This window comes from Oncorhynchus kisutch, linkage group LG17 (genome assembly GCF_002021735.2).
Source record: "Oncorhynchus kisutch isolate 150728-3 linkage group LG17, Okis_V2, whole genome shotgun sequence".
In the NCBI taxonomy this organism is placed as follows: domain Eukaryota; kingdom Metazoa; phylum Chordata; class Actinopteri; order Salmoniformes; family Salmonidae; genus Oncorhynchus; species Oncorhynchus kisutch.
Window position 1 is genome coordinate 27605418 of NC_034190.2, and position 18121 is coordinate 27623538.

Sequence of the window (18121 nt, forward strand, 5' to 3'; positions counted from 1 at the left end):
AGTTGTAGAATACACCGAACTAAGAAATGCTAACAACCTAATGACTGTAAACATAGCCTATTGTATTTGTGTTGATAGCGATGGTGAAAGGTGTCAGGTGGACTCTTTCAGTGTTTAATTTCTCAACCGGCGTTGACGTCAGCCCGTCTATTGTAAGCACAGTGCACAAGCATGCAGCAGCCACGGCAGGACTCTGGTCCACCCTGTGCATGCTGACTGTTAATATTCTCCCGAAACGATGTGTCAACCACCAGAAAGAGGATAAACACGAAGCTAAACCACGCGACAGGCCAGGCGCACCACTTAGACAAATTGAACATTACTGTCATGTTGGGGGAAACGTAAGCTAAGCTAGGAGGCTGACTTCTAGTGTTTTGCACTGCAGAAGACGAGGATACAGGGGCTGAATGGATAACCATGGCAACAGCAGCAGGAGAAGCGGTGAGCAGCAGCTTACAGCAGCGATATAACCACTGAACACAGACAAGGCATCATACCTCCGTAGATCTGAAAGGCAAGGGTCGCTGTAGGTTGTGAAGCCAAAGCCTTGTGGATATTAGACAGTGGTGGACACTGGTTATTGCGTGGGGATTCGCAGCGCATCAGTGAGTAAGGTAAGGTTTGTTACATTGTAGCTAGCATCCTCATTGTCCATCACAGTGCAGTGGGACAGACAGAGAATATAACGGGCCGGCTGTTGCTTGCTGTTGTATTGTGAAACAGAATGTTTTGACAAGGTTGTAACAGACCTGTCTGCTAAATTGTTGCCGACGCTCCAGCTCATAATTTAGTTGCGGTTAAAAGGTTGATGAGTCTATAATAGCAGCGTTGGCTGTAACAGCATCACTAAAATACCAACAGTAGAACGTTGTGTCTTCCACGCACTCACACACTCACTCACACGCACGCACGCACACACACACGCACGCGCACACAGAGCAAATCATTTTATGGAAAACATTTGGCAAACCCCCATAGCTGCTTAGTGGAGTGCAGGTGCTTTGTCTGCTACACACTGCATGCAGCTGTCCACTTGGTGAACAGTCTACTTTCCTAGCACCTCAGCAGACCCCTACAGCAGATTCCTGAAGTGATAAAACAAGGATTTTCCTATCTGACTTCAACCCACCCAGGTCCATCCGCTCCGGGCAAAATGTAGTCAGACCACATGGGAATTTTGTGTTAAGACAGCATTGACGTTTCACACAATCTGCTGTTAGACAGATCTTATTCCACCTCCATCAACCCTCCAACCACTGTACCAACAGCCCCAACCACTCTACCAACAGCCCCAACCGCTGTACCAACAGCACACAGGCCACAGCAATGTTATGTTCCTTGGCTAGTTGGATGACTTGATGGGGTGAATTACTATGATATATTATATTAGAGCCTTTGGAGAAATTTTACACATTGTTATCAGCACAGAACAGAAGTGCAAGTTCAGTAAGTCACTGCAACCCTCACCCACTCTTCACCCTTCCAGAAATGTGTGTGTGACTGTGAACGAAACTAGTATTTCTACAGTAGCTAATGTCCTGAGAAGAAGTTGGCCCGGAGTTCACTATCACACCATTTACATAATCTTCTCTCTCGTTACACAGTCAGTTAGACTCTCCCTGAATCACATATTTTTTGCTGCAGCTCCCTTCCTTACTTGGTGCTTCATTCCTGGGGATTGTGACTTTTAAGAAGCGGGTAGTTCACACATCTCATATAGCCTAGTTCCAGTCGGTGCATGGAGGGACAGATCAGTGTACAAGTTCAGCATAAGCCTACTGCTATTCTTGTAGCTCAACAACACATTTAGGCTGATTTGTCTTTAAACCAAGAAAATAGCCATTTCATTTATTGTGTGGCATGGAGTATAAGGATACCAGTGTGCTGGAGTGTCTATTCTGTGGGATGGTGTTGTTGTATTCCAGTGTGTTCTATTTATTTGTAGGGACGGTGTGTTTGCCTTTTATTCTAGTCTGCTTCATGAGATGGAGGTTCATTATGAAGTGAGTGTGTGAGATTCATTTCCTGTCATGTGACGGTGTTGTGTAAACATTCAGCTGGTTGTCATGACACTGCGACTGTCCTAGGATTACGTCTACGCTTGGCCAGTTGTCTCAGTTATGACTCTCCAAATATGCACTCCAAATATAGGAAAGTAGCTACAGTAGGCTGCTATACTCTCAATAATGTCTGATCCTGAGATATTTGGTTATACTCTCAGAAGGGGAAAAATAGAGGATAGCCTACCTGCAGAGTGCAGGTAGGAAAGTCTGTGGTGAAAAATAACATTTGAATCCATATTATTGTGCTGACCTTAATTTTTCTAGACTATTTCAGGTCTACGAACTACTTGTAGGCTAATGTATGAATACTACGAGTGTACTGGGTTTGTCCTTATTTCAGTTATTGAAATGTCAGTCTATTTGCAAGCTGAACATACAAGCCAGGTCAGTGAGAGAAGAGCCAGGGGCTTGTTGTGCTTGCTGTGGTTGAGAGATTAGTGGTGACCAACTCAAGTCCCCATAGAGCACTAGCATATAACCTGTAATAGCCTCATAGAGCCCCAGCCTCTGTACTGTAACCTGTAATAACCTCATAGAGCCCCAGCCTCAGTACTGTAACCTGTAATAGCCTCATAGAGCCCCAGCCTCAGCACTGTAACCTGTAATAGCCTCATAGAGACCCAGCCTCAGCACTGTAACCTGTAATAGCCTCATAGAGCCCCAGCCTCAGCACTGTAACCTGTAATAGCCTCATAGAGCCCCAGCCTCAGTACTGTAACCTGTAATAGCCTCATAGAGCCCCAGCCTCAGCACTGTAACCTGTAATAGCCTCATAGAGCCCCAGCCTCAGTACTGTAACCTGTAATAGCCTCATAGAGCCCCAGCCTCAGTACTGTAACCTGTAATAACCTCATAGAGCCCCAGCCTCAGTACTGTAACCTGTAATAACCTCATAGAGCCCCAGCCTCAGTACTGTAACCTGTAATAACCTCAACGAGCCCCAGCCTCAGTACTGTAACCTGTAATAGCCTCATAGAGCCCCAGCCTCAGTACTGTAACCTGTAATAGCCTCATAGAGCCCCAGCCTCAGTACTGTAACCTGTAATAACCTCATAGACCCCCAGCCTCAGTACTGTAACCTGTAATAACCTCATAGAGCCCCAGCCTCAGTACTGTAACCTGTAATAACCTCATAGAGCCCCAGCCTCAGTACTGTAACCTGTAATAGCCTCATGGAGCCCCAGCCTCAGTACTGTAACCTGTAATAGCCTCATACAGCCCCAGCCTCAGCAGTGTAACCTGTAATAGCCTCATAGAGCCCCAGCCTCAGCACTGTAACCTGTAATAGCCTCATAGAGCCCCAGCCTCAGCCTCAGCACTGTAACCTGTAATAGCCTCATAGAGCCCCAGCCTCAGCACTATAACTGTAATAGCCTCATAGAGCCCCAGCCTCAGCCTCAGCACTGTAACCTGTAATAGCCTCATAGAGCCCCAGCCTCAGCCTCAGCACTGTAACCTGTAATAGCCTCATAGAGCCCCAGCCCCAGCCTCAGCACTGTAACCTGTAATAGCCTCATAGAGCCCCAGCCTCAGCAGTGTAACCTGTAATAACCTCATAGAGCCTCAGACTCATTAGTGATATAATACTCTGCATTAAATAGTCATCTGAAAGTGTGTCTTTAACCCAAGCAGGTGGCACTTTGTCATGATTAGGGTTGAATGATTTTTACCTGCAGGCTCAACAGAACGGCAGAATATGGTCACAAGCATCGGCACATTAAAGGGTCTATTGTAATTGGACTTCAGAGCATCCCCATCAGCTACTAGCATGGTACATGGTGAAGAGCCTTTTAGGGCTGAACCCATTTAGTCGACTGGCTGTAGATGGACCGAGATGACTTTAGTCAAGCAGTGACAAATAAAAACATGAACATCATGCCACACAAGACACCTGTCTTATTGGTGCCTGTCTGAGTGGACTGATCCATTTGGAGTTTGTGGGGATGGCACAGTCCATCAGTCTGACATGTGGTACTGAAATGCTATATGGTTAAATTATGTAAGAACAATGGTGCAACGCGAAGAAAAATGATATTATTTTAAAGCAAATGCACTTTCTCCTGCGTCGGATAGTGGTCGCTGTCCGCGGTTCTGAAACACACCAGTGCACTGTTGAATTGGCACCTTTTCCTCGACCATGTTGCTATGTGCATAATAGCAAAGTTTACCAGCAAAGTGGGGTTGAGAGCGGATGCAGCAGCAGAATGAGGAGACCCTTGTAGCCCTTGTCTTATTGCCCAAGGAAAGTGAGTAGAGAGGAAACCACATAATGAAACCCCATAGCATAGGATATGCTAGAGGTCAGGCCCTATTGGTCACGTGCATCCGATGCATACATGTGTCACATAAAGAGAGCGAGGGTTGAGGGAATAGGGAATGTTTTTGGTCACAGAATGGCTGTAATTATGTTGCAGCTTCAGCAACATGGACAGTGTGATAAACACTTTGATGTTCTGTGGTGGTCGCTGCAGCAGGGAGAAGAGAGAGGCAACGGGTGTTTGTCACAGTCACTTGCTGTCTTTTTTTAACACGGCGCAGCAAGTCTGAGCCCGGCCTGGCACAATCAAATCAATTGCTGGTCAGACTCCCTCTAGTCATCTGTGTGTCTTAATTATTTAACCAAACAGTGTGCTTAAAGCATCAGATAAGCTTAGTGAATCGAGTTGATTTGATTAAAACACATAGGATGTATCTATATGTGGAAAAATACACGTTTAAAAATTCAGACCAATCGATTGGTTGACAGAGCAGAAGACTCTTCGTCGACCAAGATATTTTTTAGTCGGGGACAGACCTAGAACATATCATACTGGAGAACAATCTCCAGGTCTTAGTATTCTGTCTAGACTTCATCTGTCTTAACACTTGAACTACAGTTTAAGTGAAGGTCTCTTTGATTCACAGAGGATCTTTTCTGGCTTATCTTGTACATACAGTAAGTGTCATTTAACTGACTATAGAGAACATTTTGATTAAACTGAGAGACAAAGCCACCGCAGTTGACCCAGCCTGAGACAATGTCTAGCTGGAGCAGTGTAGGTCAGGGACAATGTGTAGCTGGAGCAGTGTAGGTCAGGGACAATGGGTAGCTGGAGCAGTGTAGGTGAGGGACAATGTGTAGCTGGAGCAGTGTAGGTCAGGGACAAGGTGTAGCTGGAGCAGTGTAGGTCAGGGACAAGGTGTAGCTGGAGCAGTGTAGGTGAGGGACAATGTGTAGCTGGAGAAGTGTAGGTCAGGGACAATGTGTAGCTGGAGAAGTGTAGGTCAGGGACAATGTGTAGCTGGAGCAGTGTACTGTAGGTCAAGGCACAATGTGTAGCTGGAGCAGTGTACTGTAGGTCAAGGGACAATGTGTAGCTGGAGAAGTGTAGGTCAGGGACAATGTGTAGCTGGAGCAGTGTACTGTAGGTCAAGGCACAATGTGTAGCTGGAGCAGTGTACTGTAGTTCAAGGGACAATGTGTAGCTGGAGAAGTGTAGGTCAGGGACAATGTGTAGCTGGAGCAGTGTACTGTAGGTCAGGGACAATGTGTAGCTGGAGCAGTGTACTGTAGGTCAAGGGACAATGTGTAGCTGGAGCAGTGTAGGTCAGGGACAATGTGTAGCTGGAGCAGTGTACTGTAGGTCAGGGACAATGTGTAGCTGGAGCAGTGTACTGTAGGTCAGGGACAATGTGTAGCTGGAGCAGTGTACTGTAGGTCAGGGACAATGTGTAGCTGGAGCAGTGTAGGTCAGGGACAATGTGTAGCTGGAGCAGTGTAGGTCAGGGACAATGTGTAGCTGGAGCAATGTAGGTCAGGGACAATGTGTAGCTGGAGCAGTGTACTGTAGGTCAGGGACAATGTGTGGCTGGAGCAGTGTACTGTAGGTCAGGGACAATGTGTAGCTGGAGCAGTGTAGGTCAGGGACAATGTGTAGCTGGAGCAGTGTAGGTCAGGGACAATGTGTAGCTGGAGCAGTGTACTGTAGGTCAGGGACAATGTGTAGCTGGAGCAGTGTAGGTCAGGGACAATGTGTAGCTGGAGCAGTGTACTGTAGGTCAGGGACATTTAGCAGCATCTATTAAATTCTGTAGTTCAATGCCATTCATTCATCATGTGGATTCTTTGTTACCAGGCTGGTACATTGTGCAATCAGACCCACACATCTCTTCTATTGCTATGACTAACCCACTACTGTACATTCAGCAGGCTTCTTCACGTCAATAGTCAACTTTGAAATGGAAGCTGATGGCTCAACAGAGTAGTAGAGACGAGATGGTAAGGTCAATTTTTTCATCATCATCCTCCTCCTCATCGTCATCCTTCCCCTCATCCTCATCATCATCAGCGCAGGCAGACACGCTCAGTAGAAGTAAGGGAATTATTGCAAACATGTAATACCCTTGAAACTTTTTGTGTATAACAGAGATCCTGTCAAAGTTCTATGTAAATCTATGGTCTGGAGATACTGTGTCTGTGACCTATTTACATTCAACTATTGATCAACTTCTGCCTCGGTTGATTAGCAGGGGAGATAATGCAGCGTCTGCCATATACAGTACTTCTGTTGACAGTCAGCATGATCTAGCGGTTACCCTGGGATTGTGTGTGTGTGTGTGTGTGTGTGTGACAGCGAGAACCAGTGAGAGAGAGATTGACTGATATGCAACCTCCTGTGTTTCTGTAAGGCACACAGTGTTCAGTCCCAGCTGTAGCCTGTATATGTCCCAGACAGAGAGATGAAAATGCAGAGCTCCTGCTTTTGACTCAATGTGAGACAACTGACAACAGCTGACTAGAACTGGGCTCAAGTGAGACTTGGGAAATGTTGACTAAACCAAATAAATTACGCCTTTTCCATTGTGTAATACACTTTAGACATTTTTTTTTTAGAATACAGCACTGATGTAGAATACAGCACTGATGAACAATACAACACTGATGAACAATACAACACTGATGAACAATACAACACTGATGTACAATACAACACTGATGAACAATACAACACTGATGAACAATACAGCACTGATGAACAATACAACACTGATGAACAATACAACACTGATGAACAATACAACACTGATGAACAATACAACACTGATGAACAATACAACACTGATGAACAATACATTGTTCAATACAGTACTGATGTACAATACAACACTGATGAACAATACAACACTGATGAACAATACAACACTGATGAACAATACAACACTGATGAACAATACAACACTGATGAACAATACATTGTTCAATACAGTACTGATGTACAATACAACACTGATGTAGAATACAACACTGATGTAGAATACAACACTGATGTAGAATACAATGTTCAATACAACACTGATGTAGAATACAATGTTCAATACAACACTGATGTAGAATACAATGTGCAATACAACACTGATGTAGAATACAACACGGTTGTAGAATACAACACTGATGTACAATACAACACTGATGTACAATAGAATGTACAATGCAACATACACCACTGATGTAGAATACAACACTGATGTACAATACATTGTTCAATACAGTACTGATGTAGAATACAACACTGATGTAGAATACAATGTTCAATACAACACTGATGTGCAATACAACACTGATGTACAATACAACATACACCACTGATGTAGAATACACCACTGATGTAGAATACAATGTTCAATACAACACTGATGTGCAATACAACACTGATGTACAATACAACATACACCACTGATGTAGAATACACCACTGATGTAGAATACAACACTGATGTACAATACAACACTGATGTACAATACAACACTGATGTACAATACAATGTACAATACAACATACACCACTGATGTACAATACAACACTGATGTACAATACAACACTGATGTACAATACAACGCTGATGTACAATACAATGTACAATACAACATACACCACTGATGTACAATACAACACTGATGTACAATACAACACTGATGTACAATACAACACTGATGTACAATACAACACTGATGTACAATACAACACTGATGTAGAATACAGCACTGATGAACAATACAACACTGATGTACAATACAACACTGATGAACAATACAACACTGATGAACAATACAACACTGATGAACAATACATTGTTCAATACAGTACTGATGTAGAATACAACACTGATGTAGAATACAACACTGATGTAGAATACAACACTGATGTAGAATACAATGTTCAATACAACACTGATGTAGAATACAATGTTCAATACAACACTGATGTAGAATACAATGTTCAATACAACACTGATGTAGAATACAACACGGTTGTAGAATACAACACTGATGTACAATACAACACTGATGTACAATTCAATGTACAATACAACATACACCACTGATGTAGAATACAACACTGATGTACAATACATTGTTCAATACAGTACTGATGTAGAATACAACACTGATGTAGAATACAATGTTCAATACAACACTGATGTGCAATACAACACTGATGTACAATACAACATACACCACTGATGTAGAATACACCACTGATGTAGAATACAACACTGATGTACAATACAACACTGATGTACAATACAACACTGATGTACAATACAACACTGATGTACAATACAATGTACAATACAACATACACCACTGATGTACAATACACCACTGATGTACAATACAACACTGATGTACAATACAACACTGATGTACAATACAATGTACAATACAACATACACCACTGATGTACAATACAACACTGATGTACAATACAACACTGATGTACAATACAACACTGATGTACAATACAACACTGATGTACAATACAACATACTTTACACAGCAGCACAATATCCTCCACATATTCTCTCTCCACCAGCTGTTCAAGGTTGTTGGGTCAAGGCTCTGTGTCAGGACAGGTCACTGTTAATATGACCCACGGACTGACAGCACAAACCTCAGTTCCCTACCATAACCTTTATTAAAGTCGCCAGTTTGGGCAGGGGTGTGTGTGTGTGTGTGTGTTCATGTAACACAAGAAGTCATGTCAGCAGAAGGCAGCAATGCTGTTTGACATATATCTTCCTTCCCTTTAGCTGGTTTTCAACAGCAATGGGATAATGGACCACACAGTGGTGGAGAACGAGGCTTTGTTATTGCGTTTCTCTTGCTTACTTCTGCGTAGTTGCTTTACGGCGTCAAATGATTGTTATGATCCGTTATCCCTTTGTTTTCATGTGTCTGTGAAGCTAGAACAGTCTAATGTGGACAAACAGCTTTTTGAAGTAGATTTGAATGCAGATCATGTCACATAGCAAATGTGATGCTTAGTTTACTGTCCTACAGGCACGGCTATGCTGTTGTTTCATTGGCTCAGTTGGTAGAGCATGGAGTTCGCACTGTCAGTGTTGTGGGTTCCATTCCCGTGGGCCATCTACAGTATATTTCAAATGTATCATCTGTTAAATGGCATATATTATTTGATTTGGTAGAGTTATTAAATGGGGATCAAACAAGCTCAATTATCATCTTTTGAATAACTGTGACTCGTTAGTAGAGGTTTAGCATGTCAGCCTCTGGGCTTTAAATCTGAATTAAAACAGGCAATAAATACAACGGCTACTATGTTACTATAGTAACAGTAGCAGTGCGGCAACGGTAACAAGGTGGTATCAATCTTACCCATGCTATTGCCAACTACCTCTACTACTATCATGATAGAAGGCACTCATGAAAAGAAGGCTAGAATTCTTTATTCGTGACTGTGAAATATGTGGTTGTTTTAACTACTTAAGTTGAACGCACTGACTGTAAATCACTCTGGATGAGAGCGTCTGCTAAATGACTAGCATGTACATGTAAATGTCTTAAAGAACACAGACTTCAACATGATATTGTGAGTCAACACTTTCCATCCCATCAATTTATAACCGTTTTCTAAAACTTCATCGCGGGTGTCTCTCTCACCATTCCTCTCAATGTTTCATGCTGAGGTTGTGTGCAGTCTGTTGAGTGTTGGCTCTGTGAATAGCTCCCTGGGAGATGGAAGGACCAAGGCAAACGCTTCCTGAATGACTCATTGTTTGTCTAATTAGAAACCATGGTGGAGGAGTGTGTGTGAGTGTGTGTGTGTGTGTGTGTGTGTGTGTGTGTGTGTGTGTGTGTGTGTGTGTGTGTGTAGAGGAGCTTCTATATCCAGTCTGGGGTTACCTCCCTAAATGCCAGTGTGCCTCTCACTATGAGGCCTCCGGAGGTCAACAGAGTCATAGAAGCACTACAGTGAAGAAGACAAATGACAGTGTTCAATGATTAGATGATAAACGTCACGATTCGATTTTGATTCCTTGTGAATGCCTTTTTGTATTATTGTATGAAAGGATGCTTCGTTGGCCATGAATTCACTGATGAATCATGAAGGTGCTAATGGCTTTGTCACTTCAATCATATAACAATGGGGGTAGTGCAATAGAGCATTTTCCAGTGTGCTCCTCACACTGCAATACAGTATGCATCCAGACGTGTCTATTGGGACTCCATTTTTACCCATCTTAAATCGATGGATATATTCTCTTTCCTCTCTGCAGGGGATGACCTGGAAAATATCATGTCTGAAGTACAGGGGACGTTGGAGTTTTCTGTAGAGCTGAACAAGTTTCACAATGTGGATCTCTTCCAGAGAGGGTGAGTGTAATGGAGGTGGACCGGTGAACCCCGCTCCTGGGATGAGTAAACTTGCCTTGAGACCTTAAGACTGCCCAAGCTAATGATTAGGCTTTAGCTCAGAGGGCTAACACACTCCTGTGGCATGTAGGAAACTTGGGTTGAAACAGTCTCCACCTGTATCTCTGGCTGCTTCATAGTTCATATTAATACCCACTGACGGTCTCCACCTGTATCTCTGGCTGCTTCATAGTTCATATTAATACCCACTGACAGTCTCCACCTGTATCTCTGGCAGCTTCATAGTTCATATTAATACCCACTGACTGTCTCCACCTGTATCTCTGGCTGCTTCATAGTTCATATTAATACCCACTGACAGTCTCCACCTGTAGCTCTGGCTGCTTCATAGTTAATATTAATACCCACTAACAGTCTCCACCTATATCTCTGGCTGCTTCACTTAATACCCACTGACAGTCTCCACCTGTATCTCTGGCTGCTTCATAGTTCATATTAATACCCACTGACAGTCTCCACCTGTATCTCTTGCTGCTTTTTAGTTCATATTAATACCCACTGACAGTCTCCACCTGTATCTCTGGCTGCTTCACTTAATACCCACTGACAGTCTCCACCCGTATCTCTGTTTGCTTCACTTAATACCCACTGACAGTCTCCACCTGTATCTCTGGCTGCTTTTTAGTTCATATTAATACCCACTGACAGTCTCCACCTGTATCTCTGGCTGCTTCACTTAATACCCACTGACAGTCTCCACCTGTATCTCTTTCTGCTTCATAGTTAATAATAATACCCACTAGCAGTCTCCACCTGTATCTCTGGCTGCTTCACTTAATACCCACTGACAGTCTCCACCTGTAGCTCTGGCTGCTTCATAGTTCATATTAATACCCACTGACAGTCTCCACCTGTATCTCTGGCTGCTTCATAGTTCATATTAATACCCACTGACAGTCTCCACCTGTAGCTCTGGCTGCTTCATAGTTCATATTAATACCCACTGACAGTCTCCACCTGTAGCTCTGGCTGCTTTTTAGTTCATATTAATACCCACTGACAGTCTCCACCTGTATCTCTGGCTGCTTCACTTAATACCCACTGACAGTCTCCACCTGTATCTCTGGCTGCTTCACTTAATACCCACTGACAGTCTCCACCTGTATCTCTGGCTGCTTCATAGTTAATAGTAATACCCACTAACAGTCTCCACCTGTATCTCTGGCTGCTTCATTTAATACCCACTGACAGTCTCCACCTGTAGCTCTGGCTGCTTCATAGTTAATATTGCTACCCTCTAACAGTCTCCACCTGTATCTCTGGCTGCTTCACTTAATACCCACTGTCAGTCTCCACCTGTATCTCTGGCTGTTTCATAGTTAATATTAATACCCACTAACAGTCTCCACCTGTATCTCTGGCTGCTTCACTTAATACCCACTGACAGTCTCCACCTGTATCTCTGGCTGCTTCATAGTTAATATTAATACCCACTAACAGTCTCCACCTGTATCTCTGGCTGCTTCACTTCATACCCACTGACAGTCTCCACATGTAGCTCTGGCTGCTTCATTGTTAATATTAATACCCACTAACAGTCTCCACCTGTATCTCTGGCTGCTTCACTTAATACCCACTGACAGTCTCCACCTGTATCTCTGGCTGCTTCATAGTTCATATTAATACCCACTGACAGTCTCCACCTGTAGCTCTGGCTGCTTCATAGTTCATATTAATACCCACTGACAGTCTCCACCTGTAGCTCTGGCTGCTTTTTAGTTCATATTAATACCCACTGACAGTCTCCACCTGTATCTCTGGCTGCTTCACTTAATACCCACTGACAGTCTCCACCTGTATCTCTGGCTGCTTCACTTAATACCCACTGACAGTCTCCACCTGTATCTCTGGCTGCTTCATAGTTAATATTAATACCCACTAACGGTCTCCACCTGTATCTCTGGCTGCTTCATTTAATACCCACTGACAGTCTCCACCTGTAGCTCTGGCTGCTTCATAGTTAATATTGCTACCCTCTAACAGTCTCCACCTGTATCTCTGGCTGCTTCACTTAATACCCACTGTCAGTCTCGACCTGTATCTCTGGCTGTTTCATAGTTAATATTAATACCCACTAACAGTCTCCACCTGTATCTCTGGCTGCTTCACTTAATACCCACTGACAGTCTCCACCTGTATCTCTGGCTGCTTCATAGTTCATATTAATACCCACTGACAGTCTCCACCTGTAGCTCTGGCTGCTTCATAGTTAATATTAATACCCACTAACAGTCTCCACCTATATCTCTGGCTGCTTTTTAGTTCATATTAATACCCACTGACAGTCTCCACCTGTACCTCTGGCTGCTTCACTTAATACCCACTGACAGTCTCCACCTGTATCTCTGTTTGCTTCACTTAATACCCACTGACAGTCTCCACCTGTATCTCTGCCTGCTTTTTAGTTCATATTAATACCCACTGACAGTCTCCACCTGTATCTCTGGCTGCTTCACTTAATACCCACTGACAGTCTCCACCTGTATCTCTGGCTGCTTCATAGTTCATATTAATACCCACTTACAGTCTCCACCTGTATCTCTGGCTGCTTCATAGTTCATATTAATACCCACTGACAGTCTCCACCTGTAGCTCTGGCTGCTTCATAGTTCATATTAATACCCACTGACAGTCTCCACCTGTAGCTCTGGCTGCTTTTTAGTTCATATTAATACCCACTGAGTCTCCACCTGTATCTCTGGCTGCTTCATAGTTCATATTAATACCCACTGACAGTCTCCACCTGTAGCTCTGGCTGCTTCATAGTTCATATTAATACCCACTGACAGTCTCCACCTGTAGCTCTGGCTGCTTTTTAGTTCATATTAATACCCACTGACAGTCTCCACCTGTATCTCTGGCTGCTTCACTTAATACCCACTGACAGTCTCCACCTGTATCTCTGGCTGCTTCACTTAATACCCACTGACAGTCTCCACCTGTATCTCTGGCTGCTTCATAGTTAATATTAATACCCACTAACAGTCTCCACCTGTATCTCTGGCTGCTTCATTTAATACCCACTGACAGTCTCCACCTGTAGCTCTGGCTGCTTCATAGTTAATATTGCTACCCTCTAACAGTCTCCACCTGTATCTCTGGCTGCTTCACTTAATACCCACTGACAGTCTCCACCTGTATCTCTGGCTGCTTCATAGTTAATATTAATACCCACTAACAGTCTCCACCTGTATCTCTGGCTGCTTCACTTCATACCCACTGACAGTCTCCACATGTAGCTCTGGCTGCTTCATTGTTAATATTAATACCCACTAACAGTCTCCACCTGTATCTCTGGCTGCTTCACTTAATACCCACTGACAGTCTCCACCTGTATCTCTGGCTGCTTCATAGTTCATATTAATACCCACTGACAGTCTCCACCTGTAGCTCTGGCTGCTTCATAGTTCATATTAATACCCACTGACAGTCTCCACCTGTAGCTCTGGCTGCTTTTTAGTTCATATTAATACCCACTGACAGTCTCCACCTGTATCTCTGGCTGCTTCACTTAATACCCACTGACAGTCTCCACCTGTATCTCTGGCTGCTTCACTTAATACCCACTGACAGTCTCCACCTGTATCTCTGGCTGCTTCATAGTTAATATTAATACCCACTAACGGTCTCCACCTGTATCTCTGGCTGCTTCATTTAATACCCACTGACAGTCTCCACCTGTAGCTCTGGCTGCTTCATAGTTAATATTGCTACCCTCTAACAGTCTCCACCTGTATCTCTGGCTGCTTCACTTAATACCCACTGTCAGTCTCCACCTGTATCTCTGGCTGTTTCATAGTTAATATTAATACCCACTAACAGTCTCCACCTGTATCTCTGGCTGCTTCACTTAATACCCACTGACAGTCTCCACCTGTATCTCTGGCTGCTTCATAGTTAATATTAATACCCACTAACAGTCTCCACCTGTATCTCTGGCTGCTTCACTTCATACCCACTGACAGTCTCCACATGTAGCTCTGGCTGCTTCATTGTTAATATTAATACCCACTAACAGTCTCCACCTGTATCTCTGGCTGCTTCACTTAATACCCACTGACAGTCTCCACCTGTAGCTCTGGCTGCTTCATAGTTCATATTAATACCCACTGACGGTCTCCACCTGTAGCTCTGGCTGCTTCATAGTTCATATTAATACCCACTGACAGTCTCCACCTGTAGCTCTGGCTGCTTCATAGTTCATATTAATACCCACTGACAGTCTCCACCTGTATCTCTGGCTGCTTCACTTAATACCCACTGACAGTCTCCACCTGTATCTCTGGCTGCTTCATAGTTCATATTAATACCCACTGACAGTCTCCACCTGTATCTCTGGCTGCTTCATAGTTCATATTAATACCCACTGACAGTCTCCACCTGTATCTCTGGCTGCTTCATAGTTCATATTAATACCCACTGACAGTCTCCACCTGTATCTCTGGCTGCTTCACTTAATACCCACTGACAGTCTCCACCTGTATCTCTGGCTGCTTCATAGTTCATATTAATACCCACTGACAGTCTCCACCTGTAGCTCTGGCTGCTTCATAGTTCATATTAATACCCACTGACATTCGCCACCTGTATCTCTGGCTGCTTCATAGTTCATATTAATACCCACTGACAGTCTCCACCTGTATCTCTGGCTGCTTCATAGTTCATATTAATACCCACTGACAGTCTCCACCTGTAGCTCTGGCTGCTTCATAGTTCATATTAATACCCACTGACAGTCTCCGCCTGTATCTCTGGTTGCTTCATAGTTCATATTAATGATAAAACGGACAGTTATTATTTAGGAAAGTGTCATCTTTATGCCGTACAGTAGGATGTGTTTGAGGACAGATATTGGACCTGTTAGTACGCTACATTGGGAATGGGGTGCTATCTGGGACACGAGGTAGAATAGGGTCAGATTATAACCGGGCATCTGGCTAGCCTGTGGGATGTGACTCTGGCAGACTGAATGGCCAGCTTTACCCAGATTAGATTTTCCTGGCTCCAAACAGGACAGGGAGGGCTCAAGCTTTTGGCCAAATATAATCCTGCTTAGCTGAGCCTGAGTGCACTAATATATTTGTTCTTATGCATGTTTCCGCCCCGAACAGCAACATGGAGGAAGTAGGTCTGATCGGAGGACAGAACAGATGGAGATAGAGTCAAAGACTCCTGTCCAAGTGACTACTGGTGTAAAGAAAACACAGTCATTGGCTATTGTGAGATAAGGAGAAATGTACAAAGAAAGACCATTAGGTTAAACATCTATGCAAATCTTATATACAGCCCTGAAAAAGCTATTCCCATGTACGTTTTATACAAACCCTATAGAAGAGTGATTGTATTAAACGAAAGTCTGTGTTTGATGTTTAAAAACCAGGAGAGGGTGATAAGAGCAGCACAGGCCTTTTAGTTGAGCCGAGCGGATGGCGAATTAGTCACGACATAACGTTGCTCTTGATGCTCTAATCAGGTTTGATTGATAATCCTGGCTGTAGTTTCTAGGAGCATGCCCATTTGAAGTCCATTTGAATCACAGTGTGTGATACACAGAATGCACGTCTTCAACCATGAAGCATCTGTTTCTGACGTTCTAACTAGTACAATTAATGAATGTTTGCTCTTTTGTTTTTATTGGAAACGTGCTCATATGTCAATGATGTAGTGCATGATATCAGGACAAACTACAGGTATACTGTATGTCATTCACATCTCTTTCTCTCTGCTATCTTTTTCCCACAATACACTCTAACCATAACATGTTCTACAATGGGTTTCACACAGTGATCTGCCTTGAACCTTTTTCGTAGCTAAGTCTATATCCTTATTTATCAACCTCCAAAACATTTTCCCTGCTTTTCACTGTCACGCCTCCTTTTCCCAGAGGCGGTCGCTTGCTAAAACCCTGATGGTACCATGTCTGTTCACAGCTAGGCTCTTGTCACATGCCCCGAATACAACAGGTGTAGGCCTTACAGTGAAATGCTTACATACAAGCCCTTAACCAACAATGCTTTAAAAATTTAAGAAGAAAAATGTGTGAAGTAAAAAATAGATAAATAGTTTTAAAAAATTGAATAATATAAAAGTAACAAATAATTAAAGAGCAGCACTAAAATAACAGCACTGGTTAGTCGAGGGAATTGAGGTAATATGTACATGTAGGTAGAGTTAAAGTGACCATGCAAAGATAATAAACAGAGAGTAGCAGCAGCGTAAAAAAGGACTCTGGGTAACCCTTTGATTAGCTGTTCCGGAGTCTGATGGCTTGGTCGGTAGAAGCTGTTAAGAAGCCTTTTGGACCTAGACTTGGCGCTCCAGTACTGCTTGCCGCTTGCGGTAGCAGAGAGAACAGTCTATGACCAGGGTGGCTGGAGTCTGACAATTTTTAGGGCCTTCCTCTGACACTGCCTGGTATAGAGGTCCTGGATGGCGGGAAGCTTGGCCCCAGTGATGTACTGCGCCGTCCGCACTATCCTCTGTAGTTCCTTGGGGTCGGAGGTCGAGCAGTTGCCATACCAGGCAGTGATGCAACCGATGATGCAGCTGTAGAACCTTTTGAGGATCTGAGGACCCATGCCAAATATTTTCAGTCTCCTGAGGGGGTATAGGCTTTGTCGTTCCCTCTTGACGACTGCCTTATTGTGTTTGGACCATGTTAGTTTGTTGGTGATGTAGACACGAAGGAACTTAAAGCTCTGAAACCTGCTCTACTTCAGTCCTGTCGGTGAGAATGGGGGCATGCTCAGTCCTCCTTTGTCTTGATCACATTGAGGGAGAGGTTGTTGTCCTGGCACCACATGGGCAGGTCTCTGACCTCATCCCTATAGGCTGTCTCATCATTGTTTGTGATCAGTCCTACCAGTGTTGTGTCATTGGCAAACTTAATAATGGTGTTGGAGTCGTGCCTGGCCATGCAGTCATGAGTGAACAGGGAGTAGAGGAGGGGACTGAGCACGCACCCCTGAGGGGCCCCGGGTTGAGGATCAGCGTGGTGGATGTGTTGTTACCTACCCTTACCACCTGGGGGTGTCCAGTCAGGAAGTCCAGGATCCAGTTGCAGAGGGAGGTGTTTAGTCCCAGGGTCCTTAGCTTAGTGATGAGCTTGGAGGGCACTATGGTGTTGAACACTGAGCTGTAGTCGATGAATAGCATTCTAACATAGGTGTTCATTTTGTCTAGGTGGGAAAGTGCAATTGCAGGGGACACAATGTGTTTTTACACAGAACCACATCCATTCATACTCCAATACTGAAAGTGATCTTTGAAAGATACGTGTTTCACTGCACTTTTCATACCCATATATTTTTTTTACGAAGGAATGCTATATGTCAGCATTTGCA

The 18121-nt window shown here is 43.7% G+C and overlaps 1 protein-coding gene across 1 annotated transcript in view; it reads left to right on the forward strand.

Annotated features, from left to right (window-relative positions):
* The first annotated feature begins 207 nt into the window (after window positions 1–207).
* The window catches only part of LOC109908671 (protein FAM135B), a 63733-nt gene continuing 45819 nt past the window's right edge, over window positions 208–18121 (forward strand). The window contains exons 1-2 of the mRNA XM_020507324.2: window positions 208–614; window positions 10622–10718. Coding sequence (XP_020362913.1) covers window positions 10642–10718 — 77 coding nt within the window. The 5' untranslated portion in view covers window positions 208–614; window positions 10622–10641. The remainder of the gene's footprint in view (window positions 615–10621; window positions 10719–18121) is intronic.